The 25,165-nt window shown below is 57.2% G+C and overlaps 7 protein-coding genes and 1 non-coding gene across 8 annotated transcripts; 2 read left to right on the forward strand and 6 right to left on the reverse strand.

Moving 5' to 3' along the window:
* Positions 1–2,157: 2,157 nt before the first annotated feature.
* Positions 2,158–4,397, forward strand: BJ171DRAFT_563594 (amino acid permease-domain-containing protein; the record flags this gene model as incomplete). Its single annotated transcript, XM_053113284.1, has 3 exons — positions 2,158–2,567; positions 2,668–2,863; positions 3,052–4,397. The coding sequence occupies exons 1-3, from the start codon at positions 2,421–2,423 to the stop codon at positions 4,395–4,397; spliced, it is 1,689 nt and encodes a 562-aa protein (XP_052961771.1). The 5' UTR covers positions 2,158–2,420.
* A 489-nt stretch (positions 4,398–4,886) lies between these two features.
* On the reverse strand, positions 4,887–4,957 carry BJ171DRAFT_t359. Its single transcript has one exon. It is a non-coding gene; the product is annotated as a tRNA-Gly (tRNA).
* A 321-nt stretch (positions 4,958–5,278) lies between these two features.
* Positions 5,279–9,344, reverse strand: BJ171DRAFT_46546 (Lon protease C-terminal proteolytic domain-containing protein). Its single transcript, XM_053108550.1, has 7 exons — positions 8,756–9,344; positions 7,832–8,388; positions 7,434–7,689; positions 7,054–7,251; positions 6,369–6,941; positions 5,896–6,120; positions 5,279–5,684 (listed from the first exon to the last, which is right to left on the reverse strand). The coding sequence occupies exons 1-7, from the start codon at positions 9,189–9,191 to the stop codon at positions 5,383–5,385; spliced, it is 2,547 nt and encodes an 848-aa protein (XP_052961772.1). The 5' UTR covers positions 9,192–9,344; the 3' UTR covers positions 5,279–5,382.
* BJ171DRAFT_46549 (uncharacterized protein) lies at positions 9,245–9,980 on the reverse strand. Its single transcript, XM_053108551.1, has one exon. The coding sequence runs from the start codon at positions 9,916–9,918 to the stop codon at positions 9,346–9,348; it is 573 nt and encodes a 190-aa protein (XP_052961773.1). The 5' UTR covers positions 9,919–9,980; the 3' UTR covers positions 9,245–9,345.
* Positions 9,981–10,058: 78 nt separating this feature from the next.
* Positions 10,059–11,799, forward strand: BJ171DRAFT_606112 (uncharacterized protein). Its single transcript, XM_053115211.1, has 4 exons — positions 10,059–10,578; positions 10,712–10,938; positions 11,087–11,342; positions 11,488–11,799. Exons 1-4 carry the CDS (start codon positions 10,225–10,227, stop codon positions 11,611–11,613), a joined length of 963 nt encoding a protein of 320 aa, XP_052961774.1. The 5' UTR covers positions 10,059–10,224; the 3' UTR covers positions 11,614–11,799.
* On the reverse strand, positions 11,800–15,922 carry BJ171DRAFT_606113 (WD40-repeat-containing domain protein). Its single transcript, XM_053115212.1, has 12 exons — positions 15,697–15,922; positions 15,303–15,467; positions 15,051–15,184; positions 14,818–14,963; positions 14,427–14,652; positions 14,150–14,201; positions 13,807–14,032; positions 13,284–13,613; positions 12,873–13,065; positions 12,543–12,712; positions 12,305–12,414; positions 11,800–12,091 (listed from the first exon to the last, which is right to left on the reverse strand). The coding sequence occupies exons 1-12, from the start codon at positions 15,800–15,802 to the stop codon at positions 12,066–12,068; spliced, it is 1,884 nt and encodes a 627-aa protein (XP_052961775.1). The 5' UTR covers positions 15,803–15,922; the 3' UTR covers positions 11,800–12,065.
* An 891-nt stretch (positions 15,923–16,813) lies between these two features.
* BJ171DRAFT_563597 (GTP cyclohydrolase 1 type 2/Nif3) lies at positions 16,814–18,467 on the reverse strand. Its single transcript, XM_053113285.1, has 6 exons — positions 18,307–18,467; positions 17,754–18,089; positions 17,516–17,617; positions 17,372–17,440; positions 17,159–17,281; positions 16,814–17,051 (listed from the first exon to the last, which is right to left on the reverse strand). The coding sequence occupies exons 1-6, from the start codon at positions 18,383–18,385 to the stop codon at positions 16,930–16,932; spliced, it is 831 nt and encodes a 276-aa protein (XP_052961776.1). The 5' UTR covers positions 18,386–18,467; the 3' UTR covers positions 16,814–16,929.
* A 74-nt stretch (positions 18,468–18,541) lies between these two features.
* Positions 18,542–25,009, reverse strand: BJ171DRAFT_467681 (Glycerophosphoryl diester phosphodiesterase family-domain-containing protein). Its single transcript, XM_053108564.1, has 16 exons — positions 24,951–25,009; positions 24,690–24,741; positions 24,331–24,434; positions 24,105–24,194; positions 23,789–23,951; positions 23,638–23,689; positions 23,333–23,551; positions 22,615–23,170; positions 22,286–22,455; positions 22,030–22,174; positions 20,673–21,937; positions 20,371–20,497; positions 20,162–20,206; positions 19,712–20,037; positions 19,293–19,493; positions 18,542–19,095 (listed from the first exon to the last, which is right to left on the reverse strand). The coding sequence occupies exons 2-16, from the start codon at positions 24,737–24,739 to the stop codon at positions 18,793–18,795; spliced, it is 3,816 nt and encodes a 1,271-aa protein (XP_052961777.1). The 5' UTR covers positions 24,740–24,741; positions 24,951–25,009; the 3' UTR covers positions 18,542–18,792.
* Positions 25,010–25,165: the final 156 nt, after the last annotated feature.

Raw genomic sequence — 25,165 nt, forward strand, 5'->3', positions numbered from 1 at the left:
CCACGACAATCTGGTGTTGTGTCATTCGCAAGCCGGTGTGTTCGCTGTCTCTCAGCAGTCGAGTGTGGTCCAAGTGCCCACGCCGACACTTTCGTCATCACCGCCTGTCCCTGATCTTTCATTCATCCCTGAGCCACATCGAGTTGGCAACTGCATCCGCTCTTGATCGTCTTTCCACTGGGGCTCAGACCATTCGTTGGCTTTCTTCAGAGGCTCGCTCTCCAACGATCGTCCAGCCTGCTCCATCGCCTCATTTCGGCTTTTGAGTTGGTCGTCTGACCCACGGCACCGTCGCTCTCTGACCATCGAATGGGTGAGCTGGTGTTGTGGTTGCCGGACTGGTCTGGCTCAAGTTTCAACTTTGATTGCTTCGGTTGCCTCTTCCGAATCAGCTTTGGGCACCATAGGGACGGCGTTCTGTTGTCCACTGTATTGACGGGTCACATCAGGAGCACGCCTTACGCCAATACGGACCTCAAGCACCATGGGAGGTGGATGAATGGCCTCTGCTTTATCGATGTCGGTCCCAACCTTGTGAAATGGACTCGGCCCAGTGAGTCACGCACGCCGCATGCAAATGCCACAGATCAAGTAACCAGAGACCAGTGCAGCGAGATAGGTGATGTATATCGATTGAGCACCAGTGGTTTTGCGTCAACCGTCAAGAATAGACATATTTGGCCAGGTGCGCGACCGGCGGGGAGTGGTGAGGCAGCGCCAGCGTGCGTATAAGGGTGTCGACTGCTCGCAAGGCTGCTTGCCAGGCTCCCGACTTCCCGGCGCCTCCGGAGTCAAACCGCCGCTCAAGCCGGAATCGGACCTCGGCCGTTTCTGCATTGTCATCAAACAAGAACGAGGCCGCACGATGGGGTGTCGAGGCAAATCGCCATTCCCCAGACCCATCCAAGCATGCTGGTTTCGTTGATTGTTTGCATGGCCGTTGTGCTCCTCCTCGAGCTCCTTGTGCACCGTCCTCCGAAACTGCCAGCGCATGCCTCAGCGGCGTCATGGTGCGCCATCGAGCTGTGCTCCGTTCAGCAACGAGTCCCGCCTGGGCTGACAACGCGCTCAAATTTGTTCAGCGACGAATATGGAAATGACTGATCTGTCACACCCGCCTGGTCAGCCTGAGCCGCAGCGGCAAAAGAACCCACCCGGCGGCAGGCGGCCAGCCATTGGAGACACAAGTGCAAGCTCGTGCTGTCGTATGAGGCGTGCCATCGAGACTGCTGCACCTCTCTGGCTCTGGAAAAACGTCGAAAGAACGGCGCACATTTCAAAAGTCCTCTTCGGGAGTCGTCAGGCCTCCGTGAGGCATGAGTGCCTGTCGCAAGCACTTTCAATCAACCAACGGAGATGCGCCCGACCCACTTGCGGTTACCTCTCGACACGTGTGATGGTCCTGTCGCGCGCACGCGCCGGACAGCGGCATGTCCCCAAATGGCTTGCTTTTTGCAGGTGGCGCATCAGGATGTCTGCAGGAAATCTTGGAGCATCACTCTGGATAGTTCCCCTCGGCCGACAGCCGGCCTTTGTGGACTGCGGGGAGCCTTATCGGCGCGGGTGCGTGGCCACCACTTCTGCCGCAATTCGCTGCCTGCTGCTGCCCATCGGGCCACCGCCTCATGGACAGGAGGCAGCGACTGCTTGTCGGTTTATCTCGGCTTGCTGCCGATACTGCCACTGATGCTGCCACTGATGCTGCTGTTCTTGCGTTTGTTGCTCGTCTGGCTGTCGCCGATGCTGACGCTGTTCGTCTGGCTGCCACTGATGCTGCTGTCTGTCCTTGATGTCGCTGCTGCCGGCTGCTTGCTCCGCTCCCGCTGTCGTCACTGCTTTGCGCCATCGCCCTGTCGCTTGTTGGCCACTTTGACAAGGGTCATCTGCTGATCCTGTCGGCGTGGTGGCTAAATGTTGTCGTCGCCAAAACAGGCCTTCGCGACTCCCGACACTCCCTCGCCTCAAACCCGTCTGCCCAGCCAGGCCCGCATATATATACACCCCCGTCGCCTCCCTCTCGGTCCATCCCCATCTGCCTCGTCCGGCTCCTCATCCCATCTCATCCCATCTCCTCTCCTCCCCAAGATCCCACCGGGGCACCATGACGATCGGGAACGTCAGAGTCTTTGTATGTATCGTCTGTGCTGTCGTCCGAGCCATGTCTCCAAGCGAGCCATCGTGGCCCACGTCGTGTCTGGCTCTGGCCAAGCTCTCCTGGCTTGCTTGCTTCGTTTGCCTCGTCTGCCTCCCGCCTCCTCCAGACACTTCCACTGCTTCTTGCAGCCTCGCAGACTCGCGGTCCTGCAGCCGTCGCACCCGAGCAACGCCGCCCTCGGCTGCCACGGCCGTGCCCCCTTCGATCTGTGGGGCTGTGGGGTTGTGGGGTTGCTGGAGGGGCTGGGACACGGCAATCTGGCGACATGTCTGGTCTCATGGCCAGCATGCTCTGGATGCGTTCTGTTCTGCCACATCTGCCACATTTGCCACATCTGCCACACCCGCCCTTCGTTTCAGTCTCCCGCCTGCCCGTCTCGTCCCTTCTGGCCCTCGCACCCATCGTTTCCTCGGTTCGTTTGCGAGTCCGTGACTGATCTTGTCCATCTCCTCTATGCCCTCCCGCGTTTCCAGTCCGGCCCTGCTCAGGGCGGCCATTCTTCGCTTGTCAAGCGTCTCTTTGCCAAGAAGAGTCTGATCTCCATTGACAAGGAAGCCGCCGAAACCAACTACCGCCGTGCTCTCAACTGGTGGGATCTCACTGCCCTCGGCATCGCCGCCATCATCGGCTCTGGTATCTTTGTCCTCACGGGCAAAGTCGCCCACAGCGTGGCCGGACCCTCCGTCATCATCTCCTTTATCATCTCGGGTGAGTTGATGGATGTGACCCCCGATCTCGGCGATGCACTGGATGCACTCGATGTGTGGTCGCTGCATCGATGTGTCGATAGTCAACTTCACACCGCGACCGCCGCCATGACCGCCATGACGCCCATGCAACGTCACCTGCTGACCTGCTCCTCTCATTTCTCACTCTGCCCCGCCTTGCTCCGACAGGCATCGTCAGTGCCCTCGCTGCCCTCTGCTACGCCGAGATGGCCTCGATGGTCAACATCTCTGGCTCAGCGTACTCCTATACCTACGTCACCCTCGGCGAGTTTATCGCCTGGATTCTCGGCTGGGATTTGATCCTCGAGTACCTCGTCGGCTCTGCCGCCGTTGCTGTTGGGTGGTCGGGTTACTTCAATTCCTTTGTCGCCGATGTCTCCAACAACCCGTTCGCCTTCGATCCTCGATGGGTCAACGCTCCCGTTGTTTGGAGCAACACTCCCGTTCCTGGATTCTACGCCAACCTCATCACCCTGGCTGATGGAACCACTGCCAACGCCATCATGAACGTCCCCGCTGCCGTCCTCACCATCCTTCTCACCATCATCCTGTGTCTCGGTATCCGCCAGTCCGCTTGGGTCATCAACTTCTTCGTCGCCCTCAAGCTCTTGGTTGTCCTCCTGTTCATCTTTGCCGGCATCGCCTATGTCAGACCCCAGAACTGGTCCCCCTTCATCCCCACCTACGACCCTGTCCAAGATACCTTCGGCAACCCGGGTATCTTCAAGGCTGCCCTCACGGTCTTCTTTGCCTACATTGGTTTCGACGCCGTCTCGACCACTGCTCAAGAGGCCAAGAACCCCCAGCGAGATCTCCCCATCGGCATCCTGCTCTCCCTCGGCATCTGCACGGCCCTGTACATCGTTGTCTGTATCATCCTGACTGGTATCGTTCCATACGCCCAAGTACCTATCAAGAACCCCGTCTCTGGTGCCATGAAGATCGCCGGTGCCCCCCAGTGGATCGTCGTCACCATTGAGCTTGGTGCCATCTTCGGTCTTGCTTCCGTCATGGCTGCCCTTATGACCGGCCAGCCCCGTATCTTCCAGGCCATGGCCAATGACGGCCTCCTTCCCAAGGTCATCGCCCACATCAACCCCAAGACCCAGACCCCCGTTGTCGCCATTATCATTTGCGGTGTCATTGTCACCGCTGCCTCTGCCGTCCTTCCCATCGATGTCCTTGCCGATCTCACCTCTGTCGGTACCCTCCTTGCCTTCTTCGTCGTCTCAGTCTCGGTCTGGATTCTACGCTGGACTGACCGCGACCGCCCCAGACGCTTCAGCATCCCCGGTGGCTTCATTATCGGTGGCAACATCATCCCTGCTCTCAGTGCAGCCGCCTCTCTGGCTCTGATTTGGCTCGGCGGCAGCACCACCATCACCATCCGTGTGTTCGCTTGGATGGGCATCGGTCTCTTCTTGGTCTATCTCACCTTTGGTTTCTGGAAGTCCAAGGCTCGCTTCCCTGTCGCTGCCGATATTCAAGCCGAAGAGTACAGGAGCAGGTCCTAAATCAGTCCGATAGCTCTTTGATGGTGTCTGGTTCTACCTTCAAGTTTGAAGTCACCTTTGGTTTACATTCCCGGTCGCCGACTCCATCTCCCACTTCATGTTGTCATGTCTTCTGTTGTCTCTAGCCTTTTCAATTGATCTGTTTCTTTGCCACGCCAGTTCCACGTACGTTGCCCGATCCAATATCATTCATGAACCACATACAATCAAGCTGTACGAGGCAGAGGGAATGCCAAGCCAACACATGCATCCTTCACTCCAGGTTCTCGTTAACAACCCGCTGCAATTCCTCATTTTTCTTGACCAAAATACAACACATTCCATATATGGCTTTGATCTCTTGTATACAATGAACAGCCGATGAAAGTGCAGGAGTGAAAGACATGGGGGAGAAAGCCAAAGAGGCAACGAACGGATTGGCAAAAGTGGGATGAGCATGATGTGAGATGAAGGAAGGGACAGCGAAGAAAAAAGAAGCGAAAGCAAAAGTGCATGGTCCGGGAATCGAACCCGGGTCTGCCGCGTGGCAGGCGGCAATTCTACCACTGGACCAACCATGCCTTGTTGAGATGGATATCCCTTCATGCTATAGTACCACTAAATCTCCAATCGCAATCAACGAACACATGCATTCCAACCCCAGTGTTCTCAAGGCCACCCCAAACGGAATCGCTCAATCGATGCTCCTTGTCTGTGGGGAGGGGGGGGAATTCTTTGACGCCCTGCTGCCCCGAACTTGCTGTATTCTGAATATGTGGCATTCGACCTCATCGACCATCTAGAAGCATATGCAGTCCTCTCCCAACACCAGGGCCTGTCCTCGTGTCCAGTCCAACCAGCCCCACCAGACACACGCGCACGCCGCTTGGCATTGCTGTGGTGGCAAGTGCAGCACTGAGACGAGGCAGTCCTGGACGAGACGGTGTATCATAACCGAGGCGTTGGATTGCTGGATGTTGAGCGAGGGAGGCGGCCGCATGTGCTATCACTGCGCCGGGAATTCGAACACGGTGTCGAAAATTTCATCGTACCAGCTGACAAACTTGGCCTCCAGACCCTCCTTGATGTTGGCTGGCAGCTCCTCCCAGTCAGCCTTATTTTGGTGAGGGAGAATGATCAGCTCGACACCAGACCGCTTGGCAGCGATGGTCTTCTCCTTCACTCCGCCGATCTTGAGCACCTTGCCGGTCAGGGTGATTTCGCCTGTCATGGACACGTTTTGACGAATTGGCTGGCTGAGTGCCAGCGACAGCAACGAGGTGGTCATGGTCACGCCCGCCGAAGGTCCTAAGTCGTTGATGCAATCGCATGTGCCGGTGAGTATTCGCTCCTGAGCAGTGATCAATGGTGTCCGGCGCGACACGTTGCCCTCGCTGACGGTGCGCATCATTCTGCCAGTCCCGCATGTCCCGCATGTCCTGAATGTCCTGAATGTCCTGAATGTCCTGCATGTCCCGCATGCATCGTGTATCGAGTACATCGCCTCACTCGCTCTCACCATCTTTGGGCGTGGCGCCTTCCGGGATGTGCATGTGGATCGCAGCCTTGTCAAAGAACTGGTTCTCAGGGAAGCGGCGGCTCATCAGAGAGCGCGCATATGTATAGGCAATCGCAGTGCTCTCCTTCATGACGTCACCCATCTGTCCAGTCTGTCGGAAGCTGGGCTTGCTATCGTCACGCACAACAGACTCGAGAACGCTTTCGATGTAAAGGACAGATCCACCTATCAACGCAGACACGTTAGTTTGATACCGCCTTGTTCGACATCATTGCATCGATGCTGACCGCCACGCCACCCACTGTATATGTGGGCAAATGTCGCACGGTCGAAGTTGCAGGGTCGCTGCGGCTGCAACCCTGCAATATCGCTCTGAGCCCTGCAAGATGGCCCTCCCCTCTCATGCACGGTCGTCCGTTCGCATCCTCGTGAATTGTGTCCTGAGAACACACATTGCTGCAACGCACACTCACCTAATGAGGTCCAGGCCAGGCCCATCACGACTCCAGCCGGAGTTTTATCGTACATTCGGTCCGTCGTGTACACAGGTGGGCCAACATAGTCCTTGAGGTTGTCCACGGTGACCACCAGCTTTTCGCCCGAGGTGACTGCGACGTTCTCGTTCTGGGACCGCTGGACAATCTTGAGCGCCGCCTTTCGGTACACCTTTTCGATGTGCTTCTTGAGGTTGCGCACACCGCTCTCCCGACAGTAGTTCTTGATCAGCGATTCGATGGAGCTGTCTTCGAGCAAAACCTGATCTTCGGTCAGCCCAGAAGATTCGCGGCTCTGGGGCGAGAGGTAGTTGCGAGCGATCGCCACTTTTTCATCCGAGACATAGCCAGAGAGCGTAATGACCTCCATGCGGTCAAGGAGCGGGCCAGGGATGGTCTCGAGGAGATTGGCGGTACACACAAAGAGAACCTTGGAAAGATCGATGGGGACATCCATGTAGTGATCCAGGAACGAGCTGTTTTGCTCTGGGTCGAGAAGCTCTAGTAGTGCCGACGCCGGGTCGCCCTGGTGGCCCTTTCCAATCTTGTCAACTGATCCCAGTTCCCGAAGCCGCGTTAGCATGGTGTTCAGCCACAAGCGTGCGCTACTTTGCGTGAACAAGATATGGCTACGTTGGGGTATGTGTGACAAGGCGGCTCTTACTTTCGTCGATCATGATCAGGGGGTTCTCTGTCTGAACCTTTTTGAGGGCCTGGATGACCTTGCCGGGCATGGCGCCAACATACGTCCTTCGATGGCCCTTGATTTCGGCGACATCGCTGAGACCGCCAACGGAGAATCGGAAGAATTCTCTGCCCAGGGCGCGGGCGATCGATTTGCCGACGGATGTTTTTCCGACACCTGGTGACCGCTCAAAGGCATGAGTTCTGGTGCCCGTTTTGGAGCTGGAGCAAGCGGCCGAGCCAAGCCGGGTCAAGCCGAGCCCAGCCAAGTCAAGTCAAGCTCCAAACTCCAGGCGAAAAAGCACAGTCCGTTGCCAGCGCGGCCCTGCCATATCAATGGTCTCCATCAATCAAACCTACCGGGAGGTCCCTGCAGACAGATAATCTTGCCCTCGACAGTGCCCCTCAGTTTTCCCACAGCAATAAACTCGAGGATACGGTCCTTGACGTCCTTCAGTCCATAATGGTCTTCGTCCAGGACTGTGCGGGCGTGCTGAATGTCAAAGTTCTCGGTGCTGTACTTGCCAAATGGAATCTGAGTAAGCCAATCGAGATAGTTGCGGGTGACATTGAATTCGGAGGCGGCCGGTTCCAAGTGCTGTAGCTTGTTCAGCTCCTGCAGGAACAGATATGAACCCGAGTCAGTGGCACTAGCCCAGCTATCGCCGCCATGATTTAATCCACTATAGCATGAAAATACACAGGTGCTTCATGTCGCGAGATAGCGGCAGCGTTATCTGGATTGAAGCAGAGTATACCTCATCAAAGACCTTCTTGACCGGCTCGGGCATCTTGAGGTCCTTGACGCGCTCCTTGAACTTTTCGACCAGCTTGTCTTTGCCGTCGGAATCCAGCCCAAGCTCCTTCTTGATACCCTTCATCTGCTCCATCAGATAGTACTCTTGCTGCTTCTTGGTCATTTGCTTTTCGACATTCCGGGCAATCTCATGCTGGAGCTTCACATTGCTCAACTCGCGTTTGAGCAGCACCAAGGCTTTGTGGAGCCTCTCTTCGATGACCAGGCTCTCGAGGATTTCCTGAAGCGACTTGGGATCACCCGAAGAGACCGCGGCTACAAAGTCGGCCAATTTTGCGGTGTTCTGGAAGGCGTTGCCACCGGTGTTGATGGAAAAGGTCACGATCTGGTCGCGCAGAAGCGGGTTCAGCTGCGAAATCTCTTTCAGGACATTCAAGATCTCGGAGGTAATGGCGCGGACGAGCGAGTTGCTGGATGTGTAGGGCTCGTCCTCCATATTCTCGACATTAGTAAGGGACACGTTGTAGTTGGCCAAATGATAGTTGACGGGCAGATAGGCTGAGTGGCGGCCAAGTTGCACAAGGCGTTTGCACCGAGCCGCGAGGTAGTGGGAGGCAAAGAAGGATAGATGAGAGAGGAGGGTAGATGGGTCAATAGTGGCATTGGCAGTGAGATTGCTTCTGGTGCGAAGGAGTGGTAACTGCGACGGCGACAACGGCAACGGGCGAAATTGCCTGAAGTGATATCCCTTGCGATATGCACTGTCGTCGAGCGAAGCAGCGAGGACCCTCACTGCGATTCAGGCACGAAAGGATGGCAACTCCAGGGACGATGGTCATATCCAGCGAGCGTATTCCATTTGTGCGCTCGACCGCTTGGTCATCTGCAGTGCGATCGGCAGTTGGCAACAGTCCAAACAACTTACGCTTGAGCCTCTCGTCAAGGGTTGTCTCGGCAGCAGCAGTTTCGGCATCTGGGTCAAACTCAACGGCGGTGCTCACGGGAACATCGGTCGGGATCGGCACCGGATCGGTCGGCGCGCTGGTCTTGAGGTGGTTGGGGGCAATGAGCGACGATGCGCGGATTCGGCGATGGGGGAACACGACGACGGTAATGGCCGAGTTGTCTGGGCCGGATTGGTAGACGTTGGTGATCTGGCAAAAGACGCCGACCTTGTGGACTTGATCGAGATTTGTAATCACGTCGCTTTCGTTCTTCTCGTCCTTTGCCAGGAAGATGCCGACATACGGCTGGCGGCTCTGCATGAGATTGTTGATGGCAGCAATAACTTGCGGGTCGGTGATATAGAGTGATTTGTAGAAGCCCGGGAACAGCGGCCGACGGGTGAGCGGAATGGACATCAGCTGGGGGTAGTCTTTGGGAACCTGGATCTTCTCGATGCTCTTGTCGGCCGACTCGGGCAGCTTCTTGGCCTGGTCGGCGTCGTCGTCCTGCTCGGGCAGCTCTGGTTCAGACTGAATGGGGTTGGCCAAGCCGGGGCCAAACCGGGGCGGGTCAGAGTCTTGGTGGATGCTCAATCTGGGAGATCCGAGCAGCGCAAGGGCCGAGATCGGACGCCGGGAGGGTGGGGGCAGTGGAGAGCACCGGGCATCCCCGGAGATGCCGGCATCGGCATACGAGATGAATTGCAATGCACTCGGGTGCAGTGTCGAACCAACGCACCTTTTGTGAGGCCGAAGCGGCAGCCGGCTTTCGGTCTGACTCGGAGGACTTTGACGACTTTTTCTTGGCTAGCCGCGAGCCCTTCTTGCCCTTGCCGGAGTGGCCGTCGCCGTCGTCGCCATTATCGCCATTTCGAGGCTGGCCCGGTGCGCCGGAGCCGCTGTCACCTGGCGGAGTGGCAGGAGCATCGCCCGAATCGTCGAACAGATGTAGCTGAGATGGGTGGGAGACGGAGAACGAAGGAGCGAGCCGCTCCTCGGATATCGGGAAGGGGAGCGACGATGCCGATCGAGCGGCAGACTCAAATGGCGAGATCGCAGGCAGCCTGAGGGTCGGGAGCAGCGCGATGCGGCGGAGGGCCGACCTCGAGCGGGCGAGGGACGGCAGCGAGCGCACGAGGGTCATGGCGGATCTGCAGTCGATGGCGGCGATGACGGTGACGGTGATGTTGATGGTAATGACGATGCGGGAGCAAGATGGGCGACGGCCCTCGGCGGCAAAAAGCGACCGAGCCTGCGGGACGTGTGTGTGTGGCTGCGATTGCGATCGGGGACGAGGGCCAGCGAGACCGCCGAGCACAAGACTCGCTCTCGACCCTTGCTCGATCAAGACTCCAGGCTCCACTGCGGCCACGGACCGACCAGCCGACAGACCAGCCGACCGATCAATCGACCGTCCGCCGGATCACCACCGGATCACCACCGCATCGCCATGGCCTCCAAGATCTCAAAGGTCGTCAGCGTGCTCCCGTCCGCCACCGAGATGCTGTGTCTCATCGGCGGCGAGCGGCTTATGGTCGGCCGCTCGCATGAGGACGACTATCCTGCCTCCATCACGCATCTCCCGATCCTCACCGGCCAAAAGACCTCCTTCACCTCGTCCAAGGAGGTTGACGAGCAGGTCAAGGAGTTTCTGTCGCAAGGCCAGTCGCTCTATACCTTGAACGTCGATCTGCTCAAGCAACTCCATCCGCAAGTCATCCTCACCCAAGATCTCTGCAACGTCTGCGCCATCGACCTTGTCACTGTCCAGCGGGTGGCCAAATCGCTAAGTCCATCGCCACAGGTATGTCCTGTATCTGCTGCTTCTTCTCCTTTCCTATCGGCGGCTTGCCCCCTGCCTGCCTTTCTCTCGATGTCTACTTTGACAACCCCGGTCATATCGATCATCAATCGGTGCTGTACCCCACCTCGGTCAGGTCGTCACTCTCAACCCCTTCAGTCTGCAAGATGTCCTCGACAACATCCTGGAAGTCGGCAAGGCCTGTGACTTGTTGGACAACGCACAGGAGGCCGTCGCCAAGCTCGACGCCCGAGCCACTCGGGCCAGAGAGCTCGCTGCCAAGTTTCTGCAAGAGTCGGGCGGTGTGCGAAGGAACGTCGCCTTCATCGAATGGACCGATCCAATCTATATGGGCGGTCATTGGTATGTGCCTCGCAGTGCGCTGAGTCGATTTGGTCAAGCCCTGATCGCCTGCAAGGAAAACGTATTGCTATCGATCGTGGCGGCTGTGTTGGTTCGCTCCATCGGACCATCCGCGAACTGCTAATGAGACTGGCCTTGCTCACTGCAGGACGCCTCAGTTGATTCATTGGGCTGGTGCAGCGCATCCGCTGAGCCCACCAAAAGACGATAACAATGGCTCAGGCCCGTCGTTTGGTATGGAGTTTGAAACCCTGTCCAGTTCCCAGCCCGAGATCGTCATCATTGCCCCGTGCGGACTGGACCTGGCGGCGACTCGCAAGGAGGCCCAGATCCTGTCCAAGTCAGACTGGTGGAAGGCCATCATGGTCAAAAAGCCCAAGATTGCTCTGGTGGACGGCAACCAGGTGGGCCTTCACAGCAATAGTGTGTCGCTCTGCCTATTCGCTCGTCTTCCACAACTGTCAGCATATTGGCAGCGATGTCGGGATGACGGCCATACGCCAGCGCCTTGCCCATCAAGCTGACATTTGCCCAACCTCTGTCCACCAGATGTTCAATCGGCCCGGGCCCCGACTCGTTGATGCTCTGGAGTGGCTTGTTGGGTTCTTCTGGGACCGGCCTGACTTGATACCGCCCGACTTTCCGTGGGAAAAGTGGGACGGCGAGACATTCTAGGCGAGACATTCTAGGATGGCAATTCTTGTCTGTGACACTTCCCGCATTCCCACCGGAGGTCCTGGTACACTCAGCCCAAGCTCAAGCTGTATGTATATCCACGGATCCGTCAGCTCCTCCACAGAATGAAGAGCCAAGAATACAAATGCACTTTGCTAAAGCATGTTTACCGGATTGCTCAGAACACGGCCGATATCACCGCTGTGGCCCCACTTTGACCCCGAGCCACTGTGCAGACCGTGTGGCCGTTCTGATCTTGAGCCACTGTTCGGACTGTGCAGATTGTGTGGTTGTCTTGCACTGCCACTTCGGCCTTGGTCGCTGAATATGATGGACGCAACCGGCGTTGACAGGCGCTAAATGTACCGTCGGCCATCTGCCAAGCGCCATCTATTCCATCATTTGTCCAAGTGGAAGAGACCGCTGGACCCGGCCCGTCCTGTCCAGTTGCTTCATTGGAATATTCGGACGACACAATCTGGGTAGGTGTTTCAAACAATTGCACCGTTTCATGTGATGTTATGTGCACGATAGCAAGCGAGATATCACAGTCAGCTTGGCGTGAAGTTGCTGAATCAGTGTCAAGGCGACCGTCGATGTGGTTCGAATAAAGCAAGGCAGGACAGGACCCGATCGCGCACTTTACTGCTCTCGGGATCGTGAAGATTGATCCGCGCCCGGGCTAACTTACCGGATCCGCCAGTGACCAGAAACTCGCCCGTCCGATCAAACGAAATGGCTTGGACAGCGTCATCATGGGCCACCAGGTCCTGACACACGGTTTTGTTTCGGATGTTGAATCTGCGGACCGATATAGAGTCTCATAGCTATCAGAACGCGCTATGAATTGCGACGGCCTGCAAGAATAGATGTGCCTGCAGCAGTGCGTAGAAAGAATGAGCGAGCCGGCGATGCAGACAGGCACTCACAGCTTCACGTTGCCATCGTTGCTTGCCACGGCAAGCGCAGAGCTTGCTGGATCGATCGTGAGCTTGTTAGCTGGATGAGGGCCAAAGTCAATCGTGTCCAGCTCCGAGACGTTCCGGATGTCCCAAAACTTGACAACGCCATCGGCATCACACGACGCAACGAGATCGGACTGGGGTCAAACCAAGGGCGCGGTTCGGACTGTTAGCGGCGCTGCTTCCTCGAAGCGAAATATGCACTCTCGATGAGATCAGCCAAACCAAACACCAGGGCATTTACACATTTGAGCGGACCGATGGATCCCTTTCGGCGGGCGCAACTTGGCAGCTCACCTTGGCGCTGAAAATCACCGAGTTGATGGCATTCATGTGGCCATACAATGTCTGCGAGCATAGTCCTGTTCGGCAGTCCCACAGCGAGATCGTCTTGTCGCCACTACAGGTGACGATGGTGTTCGAATAGGGCTGGAAAGCAACATGGTTGACCGAGTCGGCGTGGCCTCGGAAAGTCTGTCGGCACTTCCCACTGATTCATGTTCGGCCATGCATCCGAGATGGAGAGTGGTGCAAGGTGAGTTTCATGGAGCCCACTCTCGGCAGATTGCTTCATCTGATGCCACTGGTTACCCCATTGCTCCTACTGTTTCAAGATCGCTCCTACTGCTTTAAGACGGCCACAGAACGCCTCCACACATTGGCTGTGCTGCCTGCCGTCTTCACAGCGGCACTGGGTGGCAGGCTTACGTGTGCAAATCCCAGAGTTTTGCCGTATGATCCATTGAACAGCTCGCCAAAAAGTCGCCAGTGTCATGGAAGGCGCAGCCCCAAACGGCTTGGGTGTGGTCCGACAGCGTCAATGTCGCCAGTCCCTTTGAAAAGTCCCATATCTTGACCGTGCCATCGCCCGACGACGTGGCCAGATGTGTTCCACGCGGATGAAAGTCGCAGTCGCCGATCCAGTCCTTGTGCCCTTCGCCCGACATGATGAGCTCGCCGGAAGGAAAGGCAAACATCTTCCAGGACTTGTCGTCAGACACGGTTGCTAGGATGTGCTTTCGTGGATGGAACTTGACACTGGTGCCGCACGAACAATGATGTCTTTCAGTCAGCAGCAACGTGGCATATCTAGACTCCCCCAGCGGCTCGAGAATCACGCAGGGGAGCGCTGCATTGTGTGAATTGCGCTCTGTGGATTTTGTTGTGTGAACCAGCTCCAAGGATCCTATTTCGTGACCCTGCGGCTCCACCAACTCCGAAATACACATACCCGCTGACGGCCATGCTGTGCGCTTTGATGACATGAACCTGCTTCAGGCGATCGATCTTCGTGGGGATGTAGTCGACCGTCAGATGCGGGTTGATCCGATCTTCTGTGGGCAGAACAGACTCCTTGCTCGGCTTGGACCGACTGGCTGCCGGCTTGGCATCTGAGATCGATCCGGTGGCGCTCGATGTCGGAGAGGATGCTTCGAGCCTCTGCTTGGCGTCCTTGGCTTTAAAACCAGTAGATGTGTCGGGTTTAGTCCAGGGTCGCGAGCGGCACCCATGGCATCGAGCGGAGCTCGCAAGAGTAATCCGACCACCAATCCCACACGACCTTTGAAGCAAACCTGAGTTCTTTCGGGCACGATCCTTGCTTTTGGTTTGCTCGATCCCCGTACTCTGTCAAGTCAATGATGTTAACATGCTGCCGCTGCGATCCCCCGAGCTCCCATTGCGGATACACAGGCGGTTCTCTGACCAATGCAGGGACACGCCGTCGGACAATATGCGAGCGCAAGACAGATATGCAGCTGCTTCCGCGCATGATGTTGCTTATGGCGCCATCAAATCTTTGCATCGAGCCACTGATAAATCTCTGCCGAAGTAGGCGGACACACTGCGTACCCGACCAGCAAGCCGGTCCCGCTCGAGCTTGGTGAGCATCTTCTCTTTCATGGCCACTTCGTACTTGTGCTGGAGCTGCTTCAGCATCGGCTCATAGCCCTCGTAGTGCTTCTTGAGTCGCTTGATATCGGAGATGAGCTTGTTCTTTTCCTGCACGACTCGTTTGTGATGCATTCGGTGAAAATCGCGCTCCTTTCGAAGTTTATCGTAGGTAGCTCTGGCCTTTCTGCTCGACCATAGGCGTCGTTGCACCAGCAGTGACCGCGAGGGAGCGTTGGTAGCAAGCATCGTGGAGGGTCAGTGATCTGCCTGCATCAGATCTCACTTGGCGCTGTAATGGAAGTAACAGCGACATGCACCGAAGCGCTTATGACGACGCCGCTCTACCTACGTCGCGATTTCCTTGTAGTTATCGACGTCGACGCGAAGCTTTTGCAGCGCATCTGCAAGCTCTTGGTTCCGAAGGTAGACGTCAGGGACGATCGTGACGTCCTCGGGGCTGAGCTTCCCTTTCTGCTGGAATTCGTACCATTCGTTCTGGGACGGAGCGAGCACGGACAGTGTTGGTGGCTGGTTCGGATTCTTCCGATTCCCACACATCCTCTATCGGGACCGGTCGCGCACCTGGAATGCCTCGAGCGACAGGAGAAGCCCCTTGCTGGATAAAAAGTTGCGGATGTAGTCATCGATGACTTCTGGCCGTTTCGTCAGGCTCACGGTCACATCCGTGAACTTTGTGGGCTCGACATTGGATGCTGCTGTTGGCGGGCATCGTTACTATCCCGACGCGACGGACTCGACCAAGCAGAGCCAGTCTTTCAATCGCACGCAGGCAGATGAGGGGGATATGGAAGGCAGTGCCGATGGGCGACCAACCTCCTCCGAAAAAGTTGCGCTCGGTGATGTTGCGGACGGCCCTCTCGAGAGTCTCCTCTCCTTCCGAATCCGAGATGTCCTCGAATTCCTCGATGGGAATCTCGGCGACAGAGCCCTCCTCCTCGTCATCATCGTCGTCGTCGTCGGCAGCGACAGGGGGGACGGCTGCATTGGACAAAGCCGTTCCCGAGAGTACGAAGCAAGGTCGTTTGAGAGAGCTATTCGTTAGCTTTGGTCAGTAGCAGATAACCAAGTTTCGCCGTGCGGGACCACAGTTCGTATCGTTGTCAGTTGCCTCGACGAATAGTGCGAGGAGTTACGTCCGGTGATGCGAATTCATTGAGTCGCTTCCGGGTTTGTTGGGAAACATGCCCTGCCCGACGTCCCTTCGTACCGTCCAAAAAGTATGATCTCCGGCCCTCGGCATGGGCTTCAGGTTCGAGCTCGCCATTTGTGCGCTTCAGCGCAGATTTTGGTGGCAGCGCCGGCAGGGTGTTCATGGCTTTCGGTAAACGGACAGATACAGTCGTGGAAGATGCCGCCAAGGAACAAAGTGGGTCCAGGCAGGATCAAATCGGCCAAGCAGGGAAGCGGATGGACGCAGCAGGGACTGGAAAATGGATGCGATGGGCTCGTGTTGAAAGCGAGAACACAACTGACACTTGGACCGACTCCCGCCCTCCTGCCGACGCAACCGGGTCTCGTTTTGCCGCCCGCACTCGGCCTGATTGGGATGGCCGCTGAAAGATGGAGGGGAGGGGGACCAGTACGCATGAGAGCACTGGCGGTGAAGCTTTGGTGGCCAGCATGTATTCCGAATAGCGGCAAGTCTCCTCCAGGGCTACTCTAGAGGTCCTTTGGCTTCATGCTCTGGAGCGATTCTGCACAAAATATCGAGAGTCAGTGAGGGTGCAGAGTCCGGTGTCGAAGGTGTTGTTAGCGGAGGAAGGGCCCGCCTGAGAGTCAGCAAGCATGCTCGACTCACTCCGGGTCTCGTTGATGGTCTGTGTCCGATTCGAGAGAAAGAACACTTTGGCGTTGGTTCTCTGGACGTAGATTTTCTGGATATCGACAGAAGGAGTGAGTGCTTTGCCTTCGACAGCGGCTGTGACTGCTGTTTGATGGAGGCGGGCCGCAGATCATCCTGTCCGAGGTGCAAGGACGTCGAGCATGGCAGAGACATACGCTGTCGGGCTTGGACGTCAGCAGCTCGCTCAGGAGTACCGACTTGACGTCGTATTCGCTGGAGGCCTGGCTCGGGCGTGGTTTGCTCATGGACTGGATGGGTGAGGCAGATCGGGGCTGGGCGATTGATCAGGGCAGAGCCGGGCTGTTGACAAAATCGTGGACAAGCAGCCTTAACAGACAGCCTCAACAGACAGCCTCAACAGACAGCCTCATGGGGCACCAAGCATATCCCACATTACCACCTTGCGGCGATTCACAAATGCACTTGCAACAGCTACGATACTGCAGGCGCCCCTCCTGGGTAATAGCTGGGCATTGGCAGTTTAGAGGTGGACGCAAGTGAACACCGTCCTCCGGCGCAGGGCCATCTATTTCAATCTGTGGATGCTACAGTGGCAGTCCATCGATGCAAACAGCGGCGATTGATGTCATCAGCGCTCTACACAATTCTGAGCGGGTCTGTATCGGCCGTGCTGCACAACACCGTCGCAGCAGGGCCGCCATCGTTGTTCAGGAGCTCTTCCAGTCTGGGCTTGAGCACAGCCGATAAAAAACCTCGTTCTGGAGGAAGGCATCGCCCCGACCAAAGCCGTCGGGAGTGAGTGAGTGCAAGTGACATGATAGATCGCGGGCGATGGCGGCAATAATATGGCGACATTTCAACTTACCGGTGTTGGTATGCTCGCAGAGAATGACACTGGTGTTGCTGGCCACAGCGTCGAGCACCTCATGATGGGACATCTCGCCCGTCCAATACACATCGGCCTTTGTACCTCCAAGCACAGAGGAGCCTTGGGTGCGTAAGCGAGGAGTAGATTAGATCATACAACGGCATCCAAACCAGTCCTCCAACCACGGAGCGATCAGCGAGACACTCGTACCAGAGCCAGCGCAAATCCCAACGGTGCGGACGAGTTGCGCCATCGATGGGTCCGTAGAAGCCACCCGAACTAGACAGGGAGGATGGTTAGTCTCGATCCGCCGGACGGATATGCGATAACAGTCGTATTCGACTTGCAACGTACGATGGCTGAGGCCAAGATGGAGCTTGATCTGATTGACGAGTTCACACAGCGGGATGGGCCGCTGGAGCTGACAGATTCGGCCACTGCCGCTTCCTTCATAGCCTGCGAGGCATCGAGTTGAGACCAAAACGAGCACCACTGTCAGCACAACGCATGCGGGATGTCCAGATGGACGCTTGCATCGGCGTGAAAGGTGAGTGGCATGCGGATAGCATCGAGAGCGTTCGATTGTACCCACCAGCAGGAGGGTTCTCCTTGAGGGTGATCGGGGCCTTGGAGGCCACCCTGAGTCCCGACGCAAGCCAGTCGTTGATGCCGCCTTCAAAGCTATCGAGGGACGTATGGGGGCTGTAGATCGAGACGCCGGCTGCGGCGCATTTCAGCGCAATGCGCTGGTTGCGGTCCGCCATCTGCAAGCGCTTGAACGAGCGGAACAGCGGAGGGTGATAGGCAACGATCACGCCCACCGAGGGGTTGGATAGAGCTTCGTCCAGAACATTGTCCGTCAGGTCGATCGTGAGGAAGACCTGGTGTGCAGCAGCACGGGAAAGAGGGGCCTCGAGGAGGAGGCCGACTGATGGTCGTTTCTCGTAAGCGGTACGGCCATCGGTCAAGATCCGCAGCCGCCAATGCTGGCTCCATCACGGCAATTCGCTTATCGTACCCTATCGAGAGGTTCGCTGTTAGCGTCGGATCCAGAGGTATATCCACGCCGTCGGCATGCCGAAAGCTAATCGTGGAGAGCAGGGAGGCGGCCGGCTCGAGGGAGGAGGCAATCGATCAGCGACTTACATTATCCCAGGAGAGTTCAGCCAGAGACAGGGGAGCGATCCGCTCCATGGACTGCATCACTCGCGACAATAAGCTCATGGTTGATACAGTTTATAAACGAGGAGTGCGACGAGCGAGGGCTTGGGCTGCTCAGCGAACGGACAGGGTCGGCAGATGGATCACGAGAAGGGAGATGGCAAACTCAGACTGGGGCGGCGCGTTTGAATGCGAGCCATCCATGGCACCGATTCAAAGGACTGATTCAAAGCACCGAGATGTTGTGAGCAGCGGGGCTCTTGGATGCACTTGGTGAGTTTGGGTTTATTCAGAGGGAGAGAGAGGGAGAGAGAGGGAAGAGACCACAGCTGTCCCCGGAAGCAGGATGGCCCGCTTCGTTATTATTGTGTTTGTGCAAGTGTTGTGAGCGACATGGTTTTGGCTCTGGATGGTGATTTGCAAGGGGGCATCGAGGCATGTGGTTATATACCGAGCCACGGCGGACCGCATCACGAGAAGCCGCGGACAATCTTGGAGACGTCATCGACAATCACGGCATCGACGCCGTATGCCCTCTGCATCTTGGTGTTGGTGGGCTCGTTGTTGGCACCGCCATAGGTGAATAGCAGCAGGCCCTGCTCTCTCACGGCGCGAACCAGGGTCGGGGCTTCCACGATCGGCTGCACATTCGAAACGATACCAGCCAGGCCGGCCGTATGAGCGAGGCGGATCGCATTCCGCAGGGAGTTGAGTCGAGCATCGTAGTTGGTCTTGACGCCAGCATCGGTCAAGAAAAACACAGGGTACTGGCTCTGGAGCATCGATGGATGGCGCAAATCAACAAACGAATGCAACCCATCACAGCATATCACCAGCACCACCAGCACCACCAGCACCACCAGCACCACCAGCACCACCAGCACCACCAGCACCACCAGCACCACCAGCACCACCAGCACCACCAGGATCACGAACACACATCTGTCCTCATGCAGCTGCTCCACCGTACCTGTTTCAGATTGGCCATCAAGCAGGCTTCGGGATGAAACGAGGAAAAGATAATGTCGCGGCTAGCAGCTTCCTCGAGCACACACGAGACGATGATGTCGACGAACTGGTTCAGCTCGGTAAACTGTAGATTGCATTCCTCTGCCTCCTCTAGGTTCGGGTACTTGATCTCGATGTTGAATCCGATGGATTTGGGGACGGTCTGGGTTGTCATGAAATGTGCATGGAGCATATGCAGACCGTGTGAGTGTTCTATGCGGCGGCCCCCTTCGCTCGGACTCTCAATCCGGATCGGGTGAGATCGGACTGGATCGGCAATGCCCTTCAGCTGGGACCTGTCTCTCTCTTCTGCTGCACCAGTAATCGACTCGTCTAACGGCGCGCCTTGTCAATCGCTCAGCTACATCACGGCCAGCTCACCCTCAGGGCTTCTCGAAGGGTTGCAAACGGGCCCATGATGGTTCCTTCGCCGTTCCCCTTGTATGGCCAGGGCAACTTGGATCGGGTGCGATACCGGGCACCGGCCCCATCGTCATAGTCAGGGTCACTAAGCTTTGGGATGTCTCGTGGCTCGCGCTGGTCGCGGTCGCCGACGCTTCTGGAGCGCTTCGGATTTCGGGTCAGAGGGTGCTGGGCCCGTGGCGTGCGGTTGTTGCGGCTGGGAGTGACTCGGTCTCGCAGATTCAGGAACTCGTACAGCGTGAACGAGTTGACGGGCAGCTCGAATCCGCTTTCGGAGACAGTCCCTATGATGCGTGGAGGTTGTGTAAGCGCGGTGGTATCAAGGTGTGTAGAGCCGCGGTGCGATGTGCCCGAGCCGATAGCGGCACCTCAAAATGCATGCCTTGACAAAGATAGAGATGAACTCACAGTCATGGTACAGCACTGGGATGTTGTCTTTGCTGAGCTGAACATCTACAGGAATACCGGGACCGAAGTGCCGCTCGCTGTGTTGGTTTCTTATTCTTGTACAGCAGCTGTCGACTGTTCATCTGCAATTGCGACAGAGCAGATGCGACTCGCTCGGCAGGGCACGAGTGCGACAAGAACATGCTTCGAAATCCAGCGCGTTCGCTTACCAAACTCGACGTAGGTGGCGCCGAGATCGCCGGCTTTTGACAGAGACAGGATCGTGTTCTCGCCGAGCTGAAATCGATTCAGCTCCTTGAGCGTCCGATTGGCACCGCAGCCGCGATGTCCAATAACCTATAGCAGCTGAGTCATTAGCGGCAGTACGGATACGATCGGGAGGGTGCGCGCATCAGAGAGCCAGCACCATCGACAGCACTATCCACAGCACTATCCACAGCACTATCCACAACACCATCGGCGGTTAGGGCGTCATCTTTTGGCAGCACGATACTGCAATATCCAGACCCACCTGTGTGCTGCGATATCCCCAAATGGTTTTGTGCGTCGTCCAGGGCTTCTCGAGCGGGAAGAACTCGGGCGTGCGGCTCTGGAGCGCTGTGGATGGGCCACCCTTGGCTGCGGTTTTGATGGGATTCACGATGACAAACTCAAAAGTCACCCGGCCGATCACCGCAAGATTGTCGGAGCACACGATCGGGATGGTCACGCGGCCGCTCTGAGACCGCCGAGTGGGTCCCTTGCACTCGAGTCCGATTTCATACGGATTGGCTTGGACACTGGCGATCTCGTCGTGCTCGACAAAGGTGCTGGAAAGATCGTGGTCGTGGTCGTAGTGTCGCTCGCTGCTGGTCACCACAGATTCATCGTCACCTCGGGCAGAGTCGTCAAGGTGGCTGCTTTCGTCGTGGGTGTGCTCGTGGCGCACTGGAGCGACATCGACCTGGTTTTCGTCGTTCCAGAGGGGCGTGGCCACGATATACTTGAGAGGTGCCGAGGCGCGACCAACCAGCTTGGGCGTGGCGCCGCCAAACGTGGGTCTGATCTCAAAGTGGATGATGGTATCGTCGTCGCCGTCTGGGGCCTGGCCCTGGTGAAAGACGGCGGCGTCTTGCACCGACTCGTGCAGCGGTAGATCGTACGAGACAGTTTCGGAAGTCGAGATGATCTGCTGGGTGTACACGCTGCTGTACTCGGCGCGGTTCTGACCGGCCTTGGCTTGGCACGAGATGCTGAGGACATAGCTGGTGGATGCCAAGGTTGCTGGGATCTTGGCTTCGTCCAGGACGACGGGTTCGACGGGGTGGCGCATGTCGAGCGAGCCGAGATGGATCACAATCACGGACTCGTTTTTGAGACAGCTTCGCTCCGAAACGGACGCAGCCGCAGATCCGGGCGCCGACGGCTCGGGTTTGGCCTGATCAACGATGCTGGCGGAGCGGGCGTCCGCCGAGCTTGTGTGCGGTGTGCTGGGGCCAGCAACGGGTGGATAGAATGGCGCAATGGGCGACGATGTAACCGTGTTGGTGGCGGTGGGCAGTCGATTGCGACCTTTGTCATCCTCGATAGGGTTGGTCTTGGTGATGGTTGGCTGCGGCGATGGAAACGGCGGCTTGGGCGGCTGGGCGTCCAGATAGGGGGCAAACAGCGACTTGACCTTGGAGTGGCCTCGAAAGACCGCGTACTCGTACGGATTCCATCCGGAGATATCGGGAGTGAAGACGTTGGCCCCAGCGTCCAGAAGCAGCTCGACGCACTCCGCAAAGCCCTGGATGGCTGTGTGGTTCATCCGGGTGCAAACGACACAGATGTGAGCATGGTGCCACGCTCGGAGGCAGAGTACCGTATATGGGCGCATTGATGCTTACCAGCAATATGGAGCGCCGTCCATCCAAAGTATTTCTCGGTAGCGTGAATGTTGGCTCCAAGGAATTCGTCGGACGAGCTTGTGTCCCCGATGAGGATTCGCACGCAGTCGACCCAGCCACCTCTGCAGCTGAGATGCAGGGGTGTCTATGCACAGCACACAGAATGGCGCATCAACAACTTGGCCAAGACAAGAAGGCGCTCCCGGATGCGGGTCCGTCGACACAGCGGGCTAGCACAGTCCCGCTGAATACGTACCTCCTCGTCTTCATTGACGGCATCGACATCAGCGCCGTAGTCGAGCAAGAGCTTGACGACCTTTGCATGGCCATAAGTGCAAGCGAGACCCAGCGGCGTGGTTCCGACCTGAACATGCTTGAGTGGGGCTGTGCGGTTGGAGAGCTGAACGATTTTGGAGTCACTAGTAACTGCAGCAAAGACAAGAATTGCGGATTGGGGATGAATAGACCCATCAAGCGACAATAGTGGCGTGGTTAGATTCGGGAAGATATGATCAGGCAGATCGATGGGAAGAGACATGTCACGGCATATCGGAATCGGTGCAGCGTTGCTTTGGGCTTGCATACCTTCGATCGGAGCATCCAAGTCAAAGGACTCGCTGTCCACAAGGGCCTTCAGAACCTCAGCGTGTCCCTTCACCACCGCATAGAACACGGGGGTTTGGCCATCATAATCGCACCATTTGAGATCGATCAGGTTGGAAGGATCGAGAATTGGACTTGCAGCGACCTGGCGAGCTCGGTGGGTCCGCATGCGCTCAAGAATCAGCTTTGCGGTCCGCGGGAGGTTGAGCAGCGTGCTGTAGTGCAGCGGCGTTCGGCCGAATCCATCAACCTGAAACAGTGCCTCGACTGCCTCGGTGCTTGTGTTGAGGACGGTCTCGATGAGACCGGTCTCGTCGCCTCTGTGGCGAGACGAATGCCTCTCGGTGGCCAGGACGCCTCCGTGGACGACAAGGCGATGGACAAGCGTGCGCTCATTGACGTCTCCCGCCTCGGGGGCAACCGATCCGCCCTTCTGCAGCAGATACGCGACACATCGAGGACTGCTAAAGTGGCATGCCTTGATGAGGAGAGGGGTATAGACAGAGAGGGCTGGGGTCGCGGCGCTGCCCGCAAGTGCCTGGTTGAGATTGCGGAGTGACAGTGGTTGTGGGTGAGTAAAGGAGCGGCGAATGTATTGGCGTGCTGCACAGACCCAAAGCGGCTGCTCGACACTTGACTCAGCAGTCATCAGGAGGCTTGCAGGGCGAAAATGTCGCAGGGATGCCACCCTGAGACTCACCGGCTCGTCGAGAATCTTGATGAGCTCGGGCAGGTTGTCGGAGGACAGGGCGGAGATAAGGTCGTTGTGGCTGGACCATGTGAAGGACATTCTGCGGATCATGCCGTGCCCCTTTTGCTCGATCTTGACCGAAAGTTTGTGGGCCTCGATGATCATAACCTCGATTTCGTTGAGAGCCGAGTTCAGGTCCTGGGTTTTTGAAAACTCCAGGACATCGACCTGGATGACGCGGACAGGAGAGTCTAGACATCAGTGGATCTGCATCCCCAGACTGAACTGTGGGAGGAGCCTCTATCGCTGGCTACCTTGGTCACGAGGAAATCTTTGAGAGTCTGCTGACCGAGCTTCTTGTCGAATCTGATGATGGTATCGCGAGACGATGAGTACTGCAATCATCAGATGCGTGCTCGGGCATCCAACTGGCATCCGCAGCGGTGGAAGCAGAGCAATGCGCACTTTTTGGCAATCTTCCGGAATCCGTTGTAATTGGTGTCCGAGTACCGGATCGCCATGTGGAGCAGATCGCGCGTCTCCTTCAAGGCATCCAGGAAGGCATGATGGCTCTCAGCCGAATACTTTGAGAATGATTCGTCATCATACTGGTGGAGACGGTCGCGGCCTGGATGCAAGCAGGGAGGGTGTGTGTTGGTTTAGGGATGAGGCCTGGATGCCCTGATGCAGCTCCGCAGACGGAGCCGACACAGCCACAGCTCGATCATCGATGCGACAATAGCGCAAGATGTGACGCTGATAGGAGACGCAGTTCACTTACAAACTCGAAGTCGACGCTCCACTCGTTCATGCTGGTTGAGGAAGAATGTATTGACCTTGATCAGATCGACGTCGATGGACTTCCAAAAGACTGCAGAGGGTAAGCCAGAGGGTTTGCGGGCTGTTAGAACGGTGTTGCCAGCCAGAGTATTGTGATGACAAGGTCGGAGGCAGCGTTTGGATGCGAGTACGAGGAGCAGTTCGAGGAGGGAAGGGGTGATCCATACCGTGAATGGCATCCTGGGTGGAGAGATCAGCCAGCCCCTTTTCCTTCAGGAGAGCCTTGGCATCCGAGATCAATCGCTTGTGGGTTTTGTAGAGGATGTAGTATCTACAACGCGAAGACAGAGCGGCACCAGGGCAGCCAGCCATCCAAGGGAGGCCATTCGGAAGACAGTCAACATGTGCCCAAAATCGGCAGTCCCGATGGACCGGGGGCCTGGCTCGGCGGTGATCGAGGCAGGCTGAAGAGCATGGTGAGGTGCCCGAATCGCGGAGTGAGCTGCATCGGCACATAGATGGCCGAGCTCCGAGACAGTCGCGAGGGCTGATTACCCGCAGGAGAGGCCCTCGTGCAGCAACCTACCGCGACCACTCCGGGATCTGGTTGGAGAGAAGGGTTTTGCCGAACTTCATGGCTAGCGAAATATAGAAAACAGAGTCAGCAGCAGCAGCAGCAACGGCGGCGGCATTACGAGCGGTGATGGCGTAGTTGGGCTGCCGACATGGCAGAGCCCAGCGACCGGACAGGCCCGCGTGGGATGCGAGCAAGCCACGACATTTCAGCATGCAGAGCCGATCAGGGGCCCGAAGGACAGGGTTTCCAAGGGAGAGTCGGCAGACTTACCGGGCCGCAGAAACAGGGACGGGCTGCAGCGGACGACCAGACCAAGGCCAAGGCGGTTGGTTGGTTGGTTGGTTGGTTGCGAGCCAAGGCCGAGGGCGGATCGTGCAGGATTGCTGGCCCATGCACCAGACAGGCGCACGTGCACGCCGAGCCGGCAGCCAGAGCGCGGCCGGCCACGCTGCTGCGCACGCGGCAGCCAATCGCCGCCAGACACG

The sequence above is a fragment of the Polychytrium aggregatum genome (assembly GCF_025602895.1).
Source record: "Polychytrium aggregatum strain JEL109 chromosome Unknown BJ171scaffold_123, whole genome shotgun sequence".
Lineage (NCBI taxonomy): Eukaryota > Fungi > Chytridiomycota > Chytridiomycetes > Polychytriales > Polychytrium > Polychytrium aggregatum.

Coding starts and splice junctions, on each gene's coding strand:
- BJ171DRAFT_606113 (XM_053115212.1), bottom strand. CDS start 15,802: ATGAACACCCTGCCGGCGCTGCCACCAAAATCTGCGCTGAAGCGCACA. Junction 15,185..15,302: donor GCGCAACTTTTTCGGAGGAG/GTTGGTCGCCCA, acceptor GCCCGCCAACAG/CAGCATCCAATGTCGAGCCC. Junction 12,415..12,542: donor AACGATGGCAACGTGAAGCT/GTGAGTGCCTGT, acceptor ATCGGTCCGCAG/ATTCAACATCCGAAACAAAA.
- BJ171DRAFT_606112 (XM_053115211.1), top strand. CDS start 10,225: ATGGCCTCCAAGATCTCAAAGGTCGTCAGCGTGCTCCCGTCCGCCACC. Junction 10,939..11,086: donor ATCTATATGGGCGGTCATTG/GTATGTGCCTCG, acceptor TGCTCACTGCAG/GACGCCTCAGTTGATTCATT. Junction 11,343..11,487: donor CTCTGGTGGACGGCAACCAG/GTGGGCCTTCAC, acceptor TCTGTCCACCAG/ATGTTCAATCGGCCCGGGCC.
- BJ171DRAFT_46549 (XM_053108551.1), bottom strand. CDS start 9,918: ATGACCCTCGTGCGCTCGCTGCCGTCCCTCGCCCGCTCGAGGTCGGCC.
- BJ171DRAFT_563597 (XM_053113285.1), bottom strand. CDS start 18,385: ATGAGCTTATTGTCGCGAGTGATGCAGTCCATGGAGCGGATCGCTCCC. Junction 18,090..18,306: donor TGAACTCTCCTGGGATAATG/TAAGTCGCTGAT, acceptor AACGACCATCAG/TCGGCCTCCTCCTCGAGGCC. Junction 17,441..17,515: donor CCATCTTGGCCTCAGCCATC/GTACGTTGCAAG, acceptor CTCCCTGTCTAG/TTCGGGTGGCTTCTACGGAC.
- BJ171DRAFT_467681 (XM_053108564.1), bottom strand. CDS start 24,739: ATGAAGTTCGGCAAAACCCTTCTCTCCAACCAGATCCCGGAGTGGTCG. Junction 24,435..24,689: donor CAGATCCCGGAGTGGTCGCG/GTAGGTTGCTGC, acceptor TTCGCGTTGTAG/ATACTACATCCTCTACAAAA. Junction 23,171..23,332: donor TCAAGATTCTCGACGAGCCG/GTGAGTCTCAGG, acceptor AATCTCAACCAG/GCACTTGCGGGCAGCGCCGC.
- BJ171DRAFT_46546 (XM_053108550.1), bottom strand. CDS start 9,191: ATGTCCATTCCGCTCACCCGTCGGCCGCTGTTCCCGGGCTTCTACAAA. Junction 7,690..7,831: donor TCAAGAAGGTCTTTGATGAG/GTATACTCTGCT, acceptor CTGTTCCTGCAG/GAGCTGAACAAGCTACAGCA. Junction 5,685..5,895: donor AGGCGCCACGCCCAAAGATG/GTGAGAGCGAGT, acceptor TCAACGACTTAG/GACCTTCGGCGGGCGTGACC.